At 42.4% G+C, this 15,107-nt stretch overlaps 1 protein-coding gene across 1 annotated transcript in view; it reads right to left on the bottom strand.

The window, feature by feature from the left end:
* Positions 1 to 14,842, bottom strand: part of rspry1 (ring finger and SPRY domain containing 1) — a 51,127-nt gene extending 36,285 nt beyond the window's left edge. Inside the window, exons 1-2 of the mRNA XM_048546615.2 lie at positions 13,974 to 14,842; positions 4,426 to 4,478 (exon numbers count right to left, since the gene is read on the bottom strand). Coding sequence (XP_048402572.1) covers positions 4,426 to 4,478; positions 13,974 to 14,398 — 478 coding nt within the window. The 5' untranslated portion in view covers positions 14,399 to 14,842. The remainder of the gene's footprint in view (positions 1 to 4,425; positions 4,479 to 13,973) is intronic.
* Between the last annotated feature and the right edge of the window lie 265 nt (positions 14,843 to 15,107).

Below are 15,107 nucleotides of genomic sequence, written 5' to 3'. Positions count from 1 at the left end.
CTAATACATTCTGCAGGGAATTCAGCAGCACCAGGAATAGCCAAGGAGCCCAGAGGGGGACTTTGCCAGCAGCTATGAGGTGGTTGGCATGCCCGGGCAGAACTAGTCAGTTGGAAGTGCCATGGCTGTGGTTGGACATTCGGGATAGCACCAGAGCGGTACCCTGGCAATGTGGCTGCTAGGTGTGGTTGGCCATCAGCAGCAAGACAGGCCAAGCCCTAAGCAACGGCAGTGCCATGGCTAAGAAAGGACCATAACTGGGAACTCTTACTTGCTCCTTGTATACACAAAGAAAATGTAATGTTGGGCTTTTAATTTATTTCTTTATTTTCTACCTTTTGGCCACAATTATGTACCTAGGCAGCATGACTGGCAACATTGCAAACTTTCCACTCTACTTCTGCATTCTTGAATTTGAGTGCACATGACAATAAAAGCCATTTCTAAACTAATGCTGCTTCTTTTTAAAAAAAACCTCAAGGAAGCTACATTACATTGAAGAAAGTTTTAGTGAGACACAGACCTCACTTGCACCATCGCCTCAAATCAAGTGTGAACAAACATCCAACAAATACCACATAATACCCTATTTATTATAACTCACTAGTTTTACTGCTCCATTCCATATTTGATAAATTGCAATATTTATACAGAATTAAATGCATTTTTAAAAAAATTACAGCATGGTGGCCTGATAATGGCTTTAAAAAAATGTTTCAAAACTATGGACATACACACCGAAAATAATTACAGAGTGTTTGGACTCAATTAAATGCCATCAATTAGTTCGGCTCAACCTTGATGTAAGTTGTTCAAATTATGTCTCAGTTTAAATCTGTCAACCATTTCAGTTCTCTTATTTCAAATAATTGCATTAAAACAAAAACTTAAAATCTTATTGAATTTCAGTAGACTACTTAGACTTCCTTTCTAGGAACTACTAATGTATGATGGGGTATAGATCCCTTTAATCAGTCATCACTAACGTTGTTCAAGCGACTCAACTCCTTGGATCAATCTAGACATCACTAGGCAATTCAACAATGGAGAACATTACAAGTAACCCCAATGCTAAGTTCAACTGGTTCAAGTACTTTGGCCTAGGCCAAAGGGGGCGGAAATCAGCAGCAACATTACTGCCCAATATTTTCCTCTCCATCATCCATCAGAACGGCAACCAAAGCATGATCACTAACTGTTGTAACTTAAAATTCGTAACCCCATCCATAGAGGAAGCTGAATTCAGAAGATTCATGATCTGTATGGCTTATTGACACACAAATTAAACCGACTGAGCTAGGAGGACTTAAGAATTCAGCATTGTTGAAATCAGAAGGAAAGAAGAGAGATATTTTGCTCCAAAGCTATTAAGACAAATCCACAAAACCATTTGAAAGAGATATTTAATTTACCTATTTTCATGCATATCAGAAAATGAATGGTGAAAGGGCGGGGAAACTAGTCTTGACCAGTATTGACCTTTGAGGAGTTAGCACAGTGTCATTGAGCCAAGTAATCTGGAAGTCTGACTACATGATATGAATATAGAATTTAAGTCAAATACTTCAAGTTAAAAGAACAAGGAAAGGAAAAACTGAATGAGCAACAATGGAAGTCCAACCATATTTTCCAAATGAATTAATCACACCATCTCCTAGCTAAATATAAGCAAGTCTAAGCTTAACAACATACTGATAAGGGAGCTGATGAGTGGACTCCTCAGCATAGTATTTATGATCATTTGGAAAAGTACAATTTGATTAGAAATAGTCAGCATGGCTTTGAGGGGGGCAGGACATGCATCACAAGCCTTATTGAATTCTTTGAGGATGTGACAAACACATCAATGAAGGTAGAGCAGTGGATGTGGTGTATCTGGATTTTGGCAAGGCATTTGATAAGGTTCCACATGGTAGGCTCATTCAGAAAGTAAGGAACGCATGCGATTCAGGGAAATTTGGCTGTCCAATAGAAGATTGGGGGGGGGGGGGGGGGGGGGGGGGGTGGTGATAATAGATGGAAAGCATTCAGCCTGGAGCTCGGTTACCAGTGATGTTCCACAGGCATCTGTTCTGGGGCTTCTGTTCTTTGTGATTTTTATAACGACTTGGATGAGGCAGTAGAAGGATGGGTTAGTAAATCCGCCAATCACCCGACGGTTGATGGAGTTGCGATCCGCACGGAGGGTTGTTGTAGGGTTTTAGCGGGACATTGACAGGATGCAGAGCTGGGCAAAGAAGTGGCAGATGGAATTCAACCTGGAAAAGTGTGAAGTGAATCAATTTAGAAGGTTGAATTTGGATTTGAATGCAGAATACAGGGTTAATAGCAGGATTCTTGGCTGTGGGGAGGAAGAGATGGATCTTGGGCATTCACGTCCACAGATCCCTCAAAGTTGCTCCCCAAGTTGATCAGGTTGTAAAGAAGACATGTGGTGTATTGGCTTTTATTAGCAGGGGAATTGAGTTTAAGTGCCACAAAGTTATGCTGCAGCTCTATAAAACTCTGGTTAGACCACACTTGGAATGTTGTGTTCAGTTCTGATCAGCTCATGACAGAAAGGATGTGGAAGCTTTAGAGAGGGTGCAGAGGAGATTTACCAGGATGCTGCCTGGACTGGAGAGCAGGTCTTGAGGAAAGGTTGAGGGAGCTACGGCATTTCTCACTGGAGTGAGGAAGAATGAGAGGTGACTTGATAGGTGTACAAGATGATGAGAGGCATAGATAGAGTGGATAGTCAGACCTTTCTCCCCAGGGTGGAAATGACTATTATCAGGGGGCATAATTTTAAGGTAATTGAAGGAAGGTATAGTGGAGATGTCAGAGGTAGAGTCAGAGAGTGGTGGGCGTGTGGAACGTGCTGCCAGCAGTGGCAGTGGAATCAGATACATTAGAGACTTTTAAACACACCTTAGATAGGCACATGGAGGATAGTAATATATAGGGTATGCAGGGTAGATTGATCTTGGTAGGATAGTAGGTCAGCACAACATCATGGGCCGAAGGGCCTGTATTATGCTGTAATATTTTATACCAATATTAGCTCTAAGTTAAGATGTCTGATTCCGAAGTCCAACAATTAAACTAGTCCAATGTAAAATCAATACTTAGCAGACTACCCCAAGGAGCACTTACGGAAAATTGCATTCCCAAAAGCCAGAAGTAAACTTCGAATTTCATTTTGATTCACTCCTGTTGCCAGCAACAATTTTCTCTGCTCTTACAAACTTCTTTGCTTTCTGGAATGTAGTTTATTCGGGAACAATTGATCTTCTCCTTAAACACATGCCACCGCTCATCAACCATCCCACCTTTTAGTCTTCTTGCCTAGTCTACTTGGGCCATATCTACCCTCATGCAATATTGCATGCTATTTTCCTCTCTCTCCAACTGATTTGGAAATTCTTGCATGCTGCGGTCACTCTTCCCCAGAAGACCCTTTACCATGAGATCATTCATTAATCCTGCCTCATTACACAATACCTAATCATAATAGTCCCAGTGGGTTCCAAATAGGGGTTCAACAAATACCCTCATACATTCAATCAACTCCAACTCAAGATTACCTTTGCCAGCTTAATTTATCCGGTCTATATGCATACTAAAATCAACTGATAATTATGGCTGTATCTTTCTTAAACGCCCTCTGCATTTCCTGCTTTAATTACTGTGCCCCACTACTGGACTTGCATTTGGGGACCCATATATTACCCACAGCCGAGACTTCCTTCCCTTGCTATTTCTTAGCTCCATCCAAACTGATTGAACATCCTGATATCATTTCTCACAACAGACTAACCAGAGACCGTTGTTCTTAACCAGAGGAGTCACATTTAATATTAACACCATGAATTAGTTAGGGCCACAGAGACTGATTAAGAGCTGTTAGCACATAAATAAAAGTGAGAAAAACCATAATATCTAGCTCCAGTAGGTATCTTGTCAGATAATGCACCAAGGAGAGGGGAGGGAAGCTTGAGAGTGATAACAAACAGGACGAATGACAAATCACCAATAACCACTTCTGTATTTGAATCAGGTTCAGAGCATCCTGCCCACTTTAATCAACTGAACCTTAAAAATGAATTTAAAAAACCTTTACCAAAAAAACTGCCATTTAAATTAGAATTGTTTCCTCCAAGAAAAGTATCATTGCACTGGCAATAATAAAATTACTGAATGTTAAATAAAAACTGAAAAAAACTACAGATGCCGTAAATCAGAGGCGGAAGTAGAAATTGCTGGAAAAGCTCAGCAGGTCTGGCAGCATATGTGTAGAGAAATTAGAGTTAACTCAATCTGAAACATGAACTGATTTCTCTTCAAAAGTGCTGCTAGATCTGCTGAGCTTTTCCAGAAATTTCTAATTCTGTTACTCAATGTCATTTTGTCTTTATTTCAGAGTTTGCGCAGTCTAGTAGTTACCTGTTTCTGCCATTTCGTGCAAGGTGATCATTGAATACGGTGGTTCTTGGTCACTGAAAGAAACAAACAAGATTCTCAGCATATTGTTGTGGTCCATATTTTTCTGGTTAGAAAATTAAAAAGACAGCCAGCAGAAATTGGTAAATTGAAGCTTTGGCAGAAAAAAATTCCCCTCGGTTAAGGATTTACTTCAATTTTTAGATTTAAAAGGAAAACCTGGAAATGCTATCTCATAACCGAATGACTCTGCCACCAAATCACCATGAATGTTTTTAAAACGATTAACCACCACTATTAATCACTTGCACAGAAATTAGAAATTTACACGTGAACTCCATTAGGGGCCATCAGAGTTGGGGGGTGTTGGGGAGAGAATGCAAGGGGCCAACTGTAATACACAAAATTGTATTTTGGACCACTGTACTTTACAGCAGAGTGCAAACAGATAACTTTCAGCTTTCCAAATCTTAGCAAGAAGTGAATTAATAAAATCAAAGGTCAACATAATTAAAAATGACTATTTCAAATGACCCATCTCTTACACCTAAGATAAAACGAGTCAAGTCAGCAAACTAAGGACTTTTTTTTAAAACCTAAAGGAATAGAAGCATTCAGATTTGCCAAGCAGGCTGCTAAAATATTTAGCATGTTAGTAGGGTGTGTTCATCATTGAAACGCAGCTTCAAGTAAAGATATTAAAAGGATATATTTTCCAATCTTTTCAAACTGAAAATTGGCTAACACTGGTTTGTTTCTGGTTAACTACACAGACTTCCGCTGTGGTTTGCTTCAAAAACATTTCATGACAGGTTTGTGCCTGCTGATTTGTTCATCAGCATTAACAAGTCTTAAATTACCTTGCATCCTGTAAAGAAATAGTATCCCAATGACAAGTCTGGCAGCAGATTTGCAGGCATTATTGATGTAAGTTACATGGTTAGCTCTGCAAAGTTGCCAAAACTACTGCATTAGCAAGAAAGGGTTATAAGCTTATGTGCACCCCCCCCCCCCCATGTGCAATTTGTCCTAAAATTTAAGAGCAAACAATCATGTTATGGGTGCTTTAAACCTACCATTCACTAAAATATTCTTCATTATTAATAATTATTTAATGGATGCAAAATACCCATCACAAACATCAAAAAAACATAAATATATGCAAAGATCACTTCCTCCAAACTCAAGTTGCATAACATCCACGGTCATGCTTTGAATAGATCTTCAGCTGCAGCAGTCTGACTAAAAAAAACAAACCCTGAACCACCCCAAGTAGTAAATCAGATTGTGACAATGGAAATCTGTGATAAGTTTCAGAGAAAAGTTAGCGCTAACACACTTATCTGCAATTGTTGCATCAAAACAGCAGCAGTAAATCAAACTTGTAATTAGTAAAATTGCAGTCGAACCTACAAGTCATTTGAGAATTTAGGATTCATTTTTGGAAACAAATTCACCTTGAGTTCAGCATTTTACTTCTAAGAAGCCACACTTAATGGGAACGCAACTTCCACATTAAATGTTTGGGTCAGCATGAAATCATAAACACTTTGTTCAAAATATTTGGTTACCAAACAGCAAGTGATATTCACATCGATGCCAACCAAAAATGTTGACAAGAAAAGCTACAGCTAGTCCCTACACTTGAGAGATGCAGAAATATTAGCCTAGCTTTCCGCTTCCCATCATAATTCAAACCACTGCCAGATGCATGGAAAGGATGCTCAGTAAGCCTCGAGCAAACTTATAATCGAATAACTGACACTCACCTTATATGCAGAAATATAGTTTCAGATTTTTAATTCAGATTTAATTTGAAATGAAACAATAGAATGTTAGAAATATCACTGCAAATTTAAAGTCAATTAGGGTCTAACTCACTTGGCAGCATTCTTACGGAAGTCAAATTTTGTGAACTGTAATTCTACAAGACTTGGAAACGTGATCAAGGCTAACACTTGAATGAGAAAAAAAAACAAACGCTGCATTGCAGAATTCATTAATTCAGCCAAAAAGTTCAAATCAAAACCCTGGCTACTACTGTTTCAAATGAACACAGAAGACATGATGTTATCTGAAGAGAGAAAAGATTACACTTAACACAGGAGGACTATGCCAACCTACAATAGAGTAGCCAAATGATTGTGATTGGCAAATAAACTGCAAACAGCTAACAAATGGCACATTTTGAAATAACAGGTAATTTACTCCTTGGAAAATAAGAGTCTAAAAAGGGAAGTGGAGCAAAAAGACCGAAGAAAGAGAGGATTAAGGTTGAGATCAGTGAAAAATAGTTGCCTATAAATAATGCCATATAAAATAAACTCCTTGGGGTCATTTCTAGAAAGATAGATTAAATAGCGCATGTTATATTAACCTTGTCAAAAACCTGGTTCATTCATACCCAGGATCTGCATCACAGGAATACAAGGTGGTTATGAAGGCATTTAACACATTTGCCTTCTATACTCAAAAGGTCGGAGCAATGCAGTTTGGACATCACGTGAGGTTGTCCAAGACTATGTGCAGTTCTGGTCATCCTGTTATGGGAAGGAAATTATTAAACAGGAGGGGGTTTTGAAAAGATTTTCCAGCAAGTTACCAGGACTGGAGGGTTCGAGTTATGAGGAGAGGCTGGATAGGTTAGGACTTTATCCCCTGGAGCCAAGGGAGGTTGAGGGGTGACCTTTTTGAGATTTATATAATCATGAGGGCCATAGATAAGACAAATAGCAAAAAGCCTTTTCCCTAGGGTAGGAGAGTTCAAAACTAGGAGGCATATTTTTAAGATGAGAGGAGAAAGATTTCAAAAGGACCCACAGGGCAACATTTTTTCTAAAGAGAGAGTGGTTAGTGTGTGTGTGGTGAACTGCCAGAGGAAGTGGCAGATGCAAGTACAGTTACAACATTTAAGAGAGACACTTGGACAGATACACAAACAGGAAAGGGATATGGGCAAAATGGGATTAATTTAGTTTGGGAAACTTGGGTGGCAAGTGCAAGTTGGGCCAAAGTGTCTGTTTCCATATCGTAGGACTATGACTAGATATCTTTGCTGCAGAAAACAGGACAAGCTAAATGGATAGAGATAATGGATTCTCCAGCATCTGCAGTTCCCAAGACAATAAAGTGTGAAGCTGGATGAACACAGCAGGCCAAGCAGCATCTCAGGAGCACAAAAGCTGACGTTTCGGGCCTAGACCCATCAGACAGGGGGATGGGGTGAGGGTTCTGGAATAAATAGGGGTAAGAGGGGGAGGCGGGCCAAAGATGGAGAGAAAAGAAGGTAGGTGGAGAGGAGAGTATAGGTGGGGAGGGGATAGGTCAGTCCAGGGAAGACAGACAGGTCAAGGAGGTGGGATGAGGTTAGTAGGTAGGAGATGGAGGTGCGGCTTGGGGTGTGATGAAGGGATGGGTGAGAGGAAGAGCAGGTTAGGGAGGCAGAGACAGGCTGGACTGGTTTTGGGATGCAGTGGGTGGAGGGGAAGAGCTGGGCTGGTTGTGTGGTGCAATGGGGGGAGGGGACGAACTGGGCTGGTTTTGGGATGCAGTGGGGGAAGGGGAGATTTTGAAGCTGGTGAAGTCCACATTGATACCATTGGGCTGCAGGGTTCCCAACTGGAATATATGAGTTGCTGTTCCTGCAACCCTCAGGTGGCATCATTGTGGCACTGCAGGATCCTGCAACCTTCGGGTGGCATTCCCCTAAATGGATAGATCTGTTTAAATGATAATCAAATGGCTTAAGGGATAGGTAAAATTGGTGTTTCCACTTGGAGGCAAGACCAGAACTACTGGTCGTAAACAGTAACTCAAAGGTTCAGGAGGAAATTCAGAAGGAATTTGGCTATCCAGAGAATGGTTAGAATGGAACAATTAAAAGTAGAGGTGGGAAGGGGGGAAAAAAGGGAATAGCAAGTTATGTTGATGGGGGTTAGATAAAAAGTCAAATGAGAGGTGGTTCATCTGTCGCATAAGGATCTGTTCGGCTATATGGCCTGTTTTCAATGCTGTAAACACTGTGCAAGAAATCACAGTCCAAGTGTTTCACAAATATAGAAGGTATGCTATGAAAAGTAAAAATGTTACATTGGTGGGGGGGGTGGAAAATCAGCAGCACTCAAATGCACAATAGCAATCTTTGTTCAGGAGCTAGCATAAGTTCTGAAACAGTATTTAACATATGAGAATAATGTTTGCACACAGGTCATTATTAACTCTTCACATACTCTATATATCCAAGTATAAAATAGATAATTAGCTTTAGATAATGTTAACCCATATAACAGTATTTCAGAGCTGTACAAAGCTACCGTTTCGTAGAACGCATAGATCGGAAACAAGCCATACAGCTTAATTACTATAAACCAACACACCTGCTAGATAAGTTTTCCAATCTAAAATTACATTGTACAACCTGACCCCTTCCCCACCACCCCACATACTTGTACCTCAGTTATGTGAATGACTTAGAACTGGCGACTGGCACACAGAACACAGAACTGCACAACACAGGAACAGTTCCCTTGGCCCATGAAGTTGTGCCGAACATGATGCCAAATGAAACTAGTCCCTTCTGCCTTCCCTTTGTCCACAGTCCTCCATTCCTTGCACACTTGTGTGCTTATCCAGAAGTTCCTTAAATACCCTTATCATATCTGCCTCCACTACCATCCCTGGCAGGGTGCTACAAACTCCTACCACTCTGTAGGAAACTTGCCCCTCATGTCTTCTGAGCTTTCCCCACTAACCTTAAAATGTATGCCCCTTGCATTAGACATTTCAGCTCTGGGAAAACGATTCTGACCATCAACCCTATCTACGCATCTCATACTTTTATAAACGTCTAATCAAGCCTCCCCTCAGCCTCTGCCACTCAAGAGAAAAACAACCCGAACTTTTCTAGCCTCTCCTTACATGTCATACCCTCTCACCCAGGCAACATCTTGGTAAAACTCTTCTGAACCCTCTCCAAAGCTTCCACATCCTTCCGACAATGTGGCAAACAGAACTGAACACAATACTCTTAAGTGTGGCTTACCCAAAGTCTTATAAAGTTGCACCATAACATCCTGAGTCTTGCATTCAATTTCCCAACCAAAAAAGGCAACCATGCCACACACCTTCATGACCACGCTATCTACTCGCGTGGCCATTTTCAGGGAGCTATGGACTTGAACCCCAAAAATCCTTCTGTACGTCAATGCTGTTCAGATTCCTGCCATTAACTGTATACTTTTCTTTAACATTTGATCTACCAAAACACAGCACCTCACGCCTTAAACTCCATCTGCCATTTCTCCGTCAACATCTGCAATTGATCTATCCTTTGCTGTATCCTTTGACAACCTTCTACACTATCCACAACTCCAACCTTTATATTGTCTGCAAACTTACTTACCCACTCATCTATATTTTTCACCTACTTCATTTACATATCTATCACAAAACAGCAGAGGTCCCAGTATGGATCCCTGCACAACACCGCTAACAAACCTCCAGTCTGAAAAACACCCGTCCACCACTACCATCCGTCTCCTATGTGCAAATCAATTCTGAATCCACATGGTCAAGTCACTGTGGATCCCATGCAACTTAATCTTCTTGATAAGCCTACTATGGAGGGACCTTGTTGATAGCCTTATTAAAATCCATGAAACAACATCCACTGCTGTACCATCATCCTCATTGAATTTTTACAGACAATCAAGTCAGCAAGACATGACCTGCAGTGACTTCTCCAGTGGCTAGTGAGAAAACAAAGATCTTGGTCAAGGCCTAAGCAATCTCCTCTCTTGCCTCTCTCAATAGCCTGGAGTAGATATCATTTGGCCTGGGGACTCATCCACTTTAATGTTCTTCAAGAGATTCCAACACCACTTCCTTCTCGATCCAAAATGCCTAGCATGTTACCTTGTTCCACATAAATATCACTATCCTTTACATTATTTTCCTAGGTGAAGTATACACTTAGGATCTCACCCACAGTCTCTGCCTCCAAGCACAGACTCCCTCCTGTATCCTCGAGTGATTGAGCACAGTTGGCATAGTTGAGAGATTTGATTTTGTGCTCAAGCTGTACATGCAACAATTTCCATGTTTTCACCACTGTGTTTAGAGAAATGGCAACTATCCTGAAAGGCAACTATCACCTAGCGCCATGAAGGAGAAAAGTTGTTTATATAATTTGAGGGACATGGGGCAGGGCAACTAGGCAGCCCTTAAACAATGCTAGGATTGAATTCATGCTGTTGACATTATTCCATACAACACATTCCAGCCAACTGTACTAGCTGGCTCCCAAATAACAAATCACATATCAAAATTCTCCCAAGTTCCTTGCTTGAGCTTTTTTTCCACAACACATCTCAACTAGAAAACCTGGGTAACAAGATAATTTAGCAACAGCAGCAGTTTGTATATTCTTCCCAAAATTTTAAAAAAAAGGTAATACTGCACTAAAAATAAAAGCAATTCAAGACTCAAAGGCAACATTAGTGTATGTAAATTGCATTTTGTCTATAATCAGATGTATATTTACAGACTAAAGTGCCATAAACCCAAGTGTTGTAACTCATGTTACAGATTGAAGATGCTTTTTAACTGACCTATTGCAATTTATGACTTAAATCATTAATGCCAAAACAGCTGATTTGATCAGATACAAATGCAATCCTGTGTAAACATAAAGTCTGCAAATAGATCACAACCTGCTGGGTGGGGTTATGACAAGCTCAGCATTTATAAATCAGCCACTAGAGCCCTAGTGTGGGACTTAAACATTCAGCTAAAATGTGCCCCTTTCACATCACAGGGATTTGTGTGGACATCTTCAACATACAAGAACACAAAACACAGGAACAGGAGTTGGCATGGTCTGGTGACCTGCCTGGCTTAACAATCACAACTTTGGAATAGGACTCCACTTTCCTGCTTGCCTCCCACACCATTGGTTCCGAGACATCAAAAAAAGTTTTCCTCAGCCTTAAAAATATTCAAGACTGAGTACGTACACCCTCCAGGGTTAAAAGGTTAGATTGTTTTTAAGCAAGGAAGTGGCTAATCTCAAGATGAAACAATTAGAGTCACAACTTAAAAATAAAGGGGTCACCAGTTTAAATTATAAACGAGAAAGCATTTTTCACTGTTGAGTCCCTTTAGAATTCTTATGCTCAAAACTCAGTGGATGTAGAATCTTTAAACATTTAAAGGCAGAAGTAAATAAAATTCTTGATTTCTAAGGGCTGAAAAATTATTGGGGCCCTGCAGGAACATTTGCAGTGGGAGACAACCTTGTCACTCTCTTGCCATCTTTGGTCTGCCTCCCCCTCTCTCCCTATTTATTTCAGAACCCTCCCCATCCCTGTTTTCTGATGAAGGGTCTAGGCCCAAAACGTCAGCTTTTGTGCTCCTAAGATGCTGCTTGGCCTGCTGTGTTCATCCAGCTACACACTTTGTTTTCAATCAGATCAGCCATGTTATTACTGAATGGCAGAGCAGATAAGAAGGACAAGGGATCTACCCTTTTTCTTTATTCGGATGACCCTTACTCCAAGACTGTGTTTAGATTTTAGATTCATCAGATGTCAAAGCAATCTCAATATTTCATCCTTTCAAGCCACATCAGAATTTTATACGTTGCGATGACAGTGTCACACTTTCTCTGACATTCTACAGAATACCTGAACAATTTATTCAACATATCATAAGACAACTCGCTAATACAAGAAACTAATGTAATGAACCTTTGCTACATTTGTTCCCGAACCAGCTACTAGTTTTGCTAATATAAAACAAAGAACTGCAGGTACTGGGAACCAGAAACAAAAAGTGCTACTGAAACTCAGGTGGGTCTGTAGCATCTATACAGAGAGGCTGCCGGTCCCTCTACCAGATAGCACTCCTTATCTAGGGACGCAAAACTCTGCAGGTCTTCAGGTGTGGTTATAAATTCCTGTACAATATTTTTAATCTTGCAAAGACCAAAATGCTACACACCTTTCTGTCGATTGTACTTGCATGCTAATTTTGTGCGCATTTTGTAGGTGTATAGCCAAGTCTCTGAACATCAACATTTACAAGTTTCACACCACACTCTGGTTTTCTATTTTGATGACCATAGTTCCTCACAATGTACTCCATCTGCCAACTCACTGGCCCATCTACAAATACTTTTCAGAATCTGTCCCCTCTGCGGTTTACATCACCACCTAGCTTTATCACCTACAAACCTGGATGTATTACGTTCCTTCACCTGTCATTGATATAAATTGCAACTTATATAGTTGTTTTGTGGTACATTCCTAGCCAGTCAATCAGCCTGAAACATACCAGTTTCAAATCTCCATGCACAGTAACATATTACCCCCAAACTCCATGAGCCCCTACCTTGTGCCTTGACAGGGTGTAGTACCTTGAATACCTTCTGGTAATTCAGACATAAAACGTCTACTGGCTCCTCCTTAATCCAACTTGGATGTTATATTCTCAAAAGGTTCTTAGGAAATACAGAATCAGAGAAGCTCTAGAGTGTACATGGTAGCTATTCAGCCCAATCAGTCCTAACCAAACCTCAAAGAGGATCTCACTGAGACTCACCTCCACAGACTATCACTGTAATCATGCATTTCCCATGGCTAATCCACCAAGCCTGCACATTTTTGGACTTTAGGAGGAAACCCACACAGATATGGCAAAAAACATGTGAACGTTCCACACAGTCAACCAAGGGTGGAATCGAACCCAAGTCTCTGGTGCCTTGTAGCAGCAGTCCCAACCACTGGGCCATCATGCCTTTTTTTATAAGCCACACCTTGATCACACTAGGATTTTCTTGTTACATTGTCAAGATTTCCTTTCACATCCTAGAAAAAATGTCTGTTTTCCTGACAACTGGTATCAACATAACTAACCTGTAGTTTTCAGTCATATGTCACCCTAATTACTCAACTTTGCTAACTTCTTCACGGCTGGGATGAATCCAGAATCCAGCGGGGGGGGGGGGGGGGGGATTTCAAAAAACGATGTTTTTGCAAAGAATCTCAGGATACAGCGTCAGATCCTGGAAGATTTGTCAGACTTCAGTTGCTTGAAGTTTCCCAGTACCTTCCGCCCAAACTAGTTACTTTTACGACTGCTCTCCTCAAGCAAAACATCCAGGGTATTAAAAATGCCACACGAACCGATTATAAAACGTTTTGGGTAATGCTGCTGCACAATCCACATTTGCAGTACTGAAAGAAACGGCAAATTTAACTGATGGATTTATGACAAAAGGCAACTCAACTTTAAGCTATTTTAAAAAAGGCAAAACACATTGTATCTGATACTTGAGTACATGTTGAAGAATACGGATGGAAAAAAAATTGAACAATATTACCGGGGGAGAGAAACCTTTGTTGAGTTGTGGGATTAAAGCCAATCAACGTAAAGGGTTTTCCAGAAATTCCCTGCGGATGGGGAGAGAAGGTGGCGAGCAAGCCCAGTGGGGGCGGAGGTCCGAGTCTGGGAGATGGAGGGAAGGAAGAGAGAACTGAGCGCTGCCCACTTACTTGTCCACCAGCGTGCGGATGACAGCCAGGGTATCCAGCACCAGGCCGTCCACATTCTGCTTCTTCCTCCGAGGTTCGTGAGGGCCCCGTCCCCTTCTGGGAGGCCTGACTGGGTCCCGGGAGCGGCTCCTGGGCTCGCCCTCAGCATTGTTGCTGTGGTGCTGAGAGTGGTGGCGGTGATGCGAGGAGGAGGAGAAGGACGACGACAAGAGGGGAGGCGGGTGCCCCCGACGCTCAGCCACTCCGAGCTCGCCCGGGGGACCCGGGTTCTCCTCGGCGTCGCTACCGTCCCGGCACACACAGCTGTTGCCCATCCGGCTGGCGGCGGTAGCAGCAGCAGCAACGGCGGGCGACTCCGGGGAAAGCAGTAACCCTCTCACCAGGCTCCGAGTAGCGTGGAAGATGGTCCAGGCTGCAACGATCATCTAGGAAGGCCGCCGCCGCGACACGGTCACCATCCTGTTTCCCGGGAGAGGGGAAACGCCACCTTCTCAGTCCCGCTCTAACCGGAGGCACAGCACCAGACCGACCGCCATCTTAACTCCGCCACCGAAACCGACGGACGGTGAGCAACCGCCGCCGACATCTTTGTTTTTAAACAAGACAAACAGCAGCCTTTTCTTTCCCCCACCCACAAACAAGATCGGTATCAATCGCCGGACCAAATAACAACTCCTCCTCGTCCCACCCCTTTTCTCCTTCCCGTTGCTGTTGACAGCACGAACGGATCCCGTCACCGATCAAACTGCTCACTCGCCCCTGCCCGGCCGCTGACGGTTTATTTGCAAAAGGCCCGCGCCGCTCCCCGAGCCGCCGGCCGCTCTGATTGGCTGCGGGTTTCCGTCTCGCTCGCGGTCTCTTCCCCCGCACTCTCGGCAGGGGGCGCAGGGGAGGGTCACTGCGCATGCGCCCATCTCCCGGCCACCGCCCCCTCTTCCTTTGCGTCGGTTCGATCTTTTGGTTTCGTCGTCAGTTTGAAGGGTGGCGGTCGTGCCAGCCAATATTTGTGAGTTAGGTTTGGGTCGCCGCCCGAGCGCTTCGGTTCTCGAGCTTCTCCGCGAAGTCGCAACAGAGCTTTTTTCCAGGCAACTTTGCAGAATGTCCTCTCGCAGGGAATGGAAATACGAGACCTAG

The sequence above is a fragment of the Stegostoma tigrinum genome, chromosome 16, assembly GCF_030684315.1.
Source record: "Stegostoma tigrinum isolate sSteTig4 chromosome 16, sSteTig4.hap1, whole genome shotgun sequence".
NCBI classification, from domain to species: domain Eukaryota; kingdom Metazoa; phylum Chordata; class Chondrichthyes; order Orectolobiformes; family Stegostomatidae; genus Stegostoma; species Stegostoma tigrinum.
This window is presented reverse-complemented; position numbering and strand designations above follow the sequence as displayed.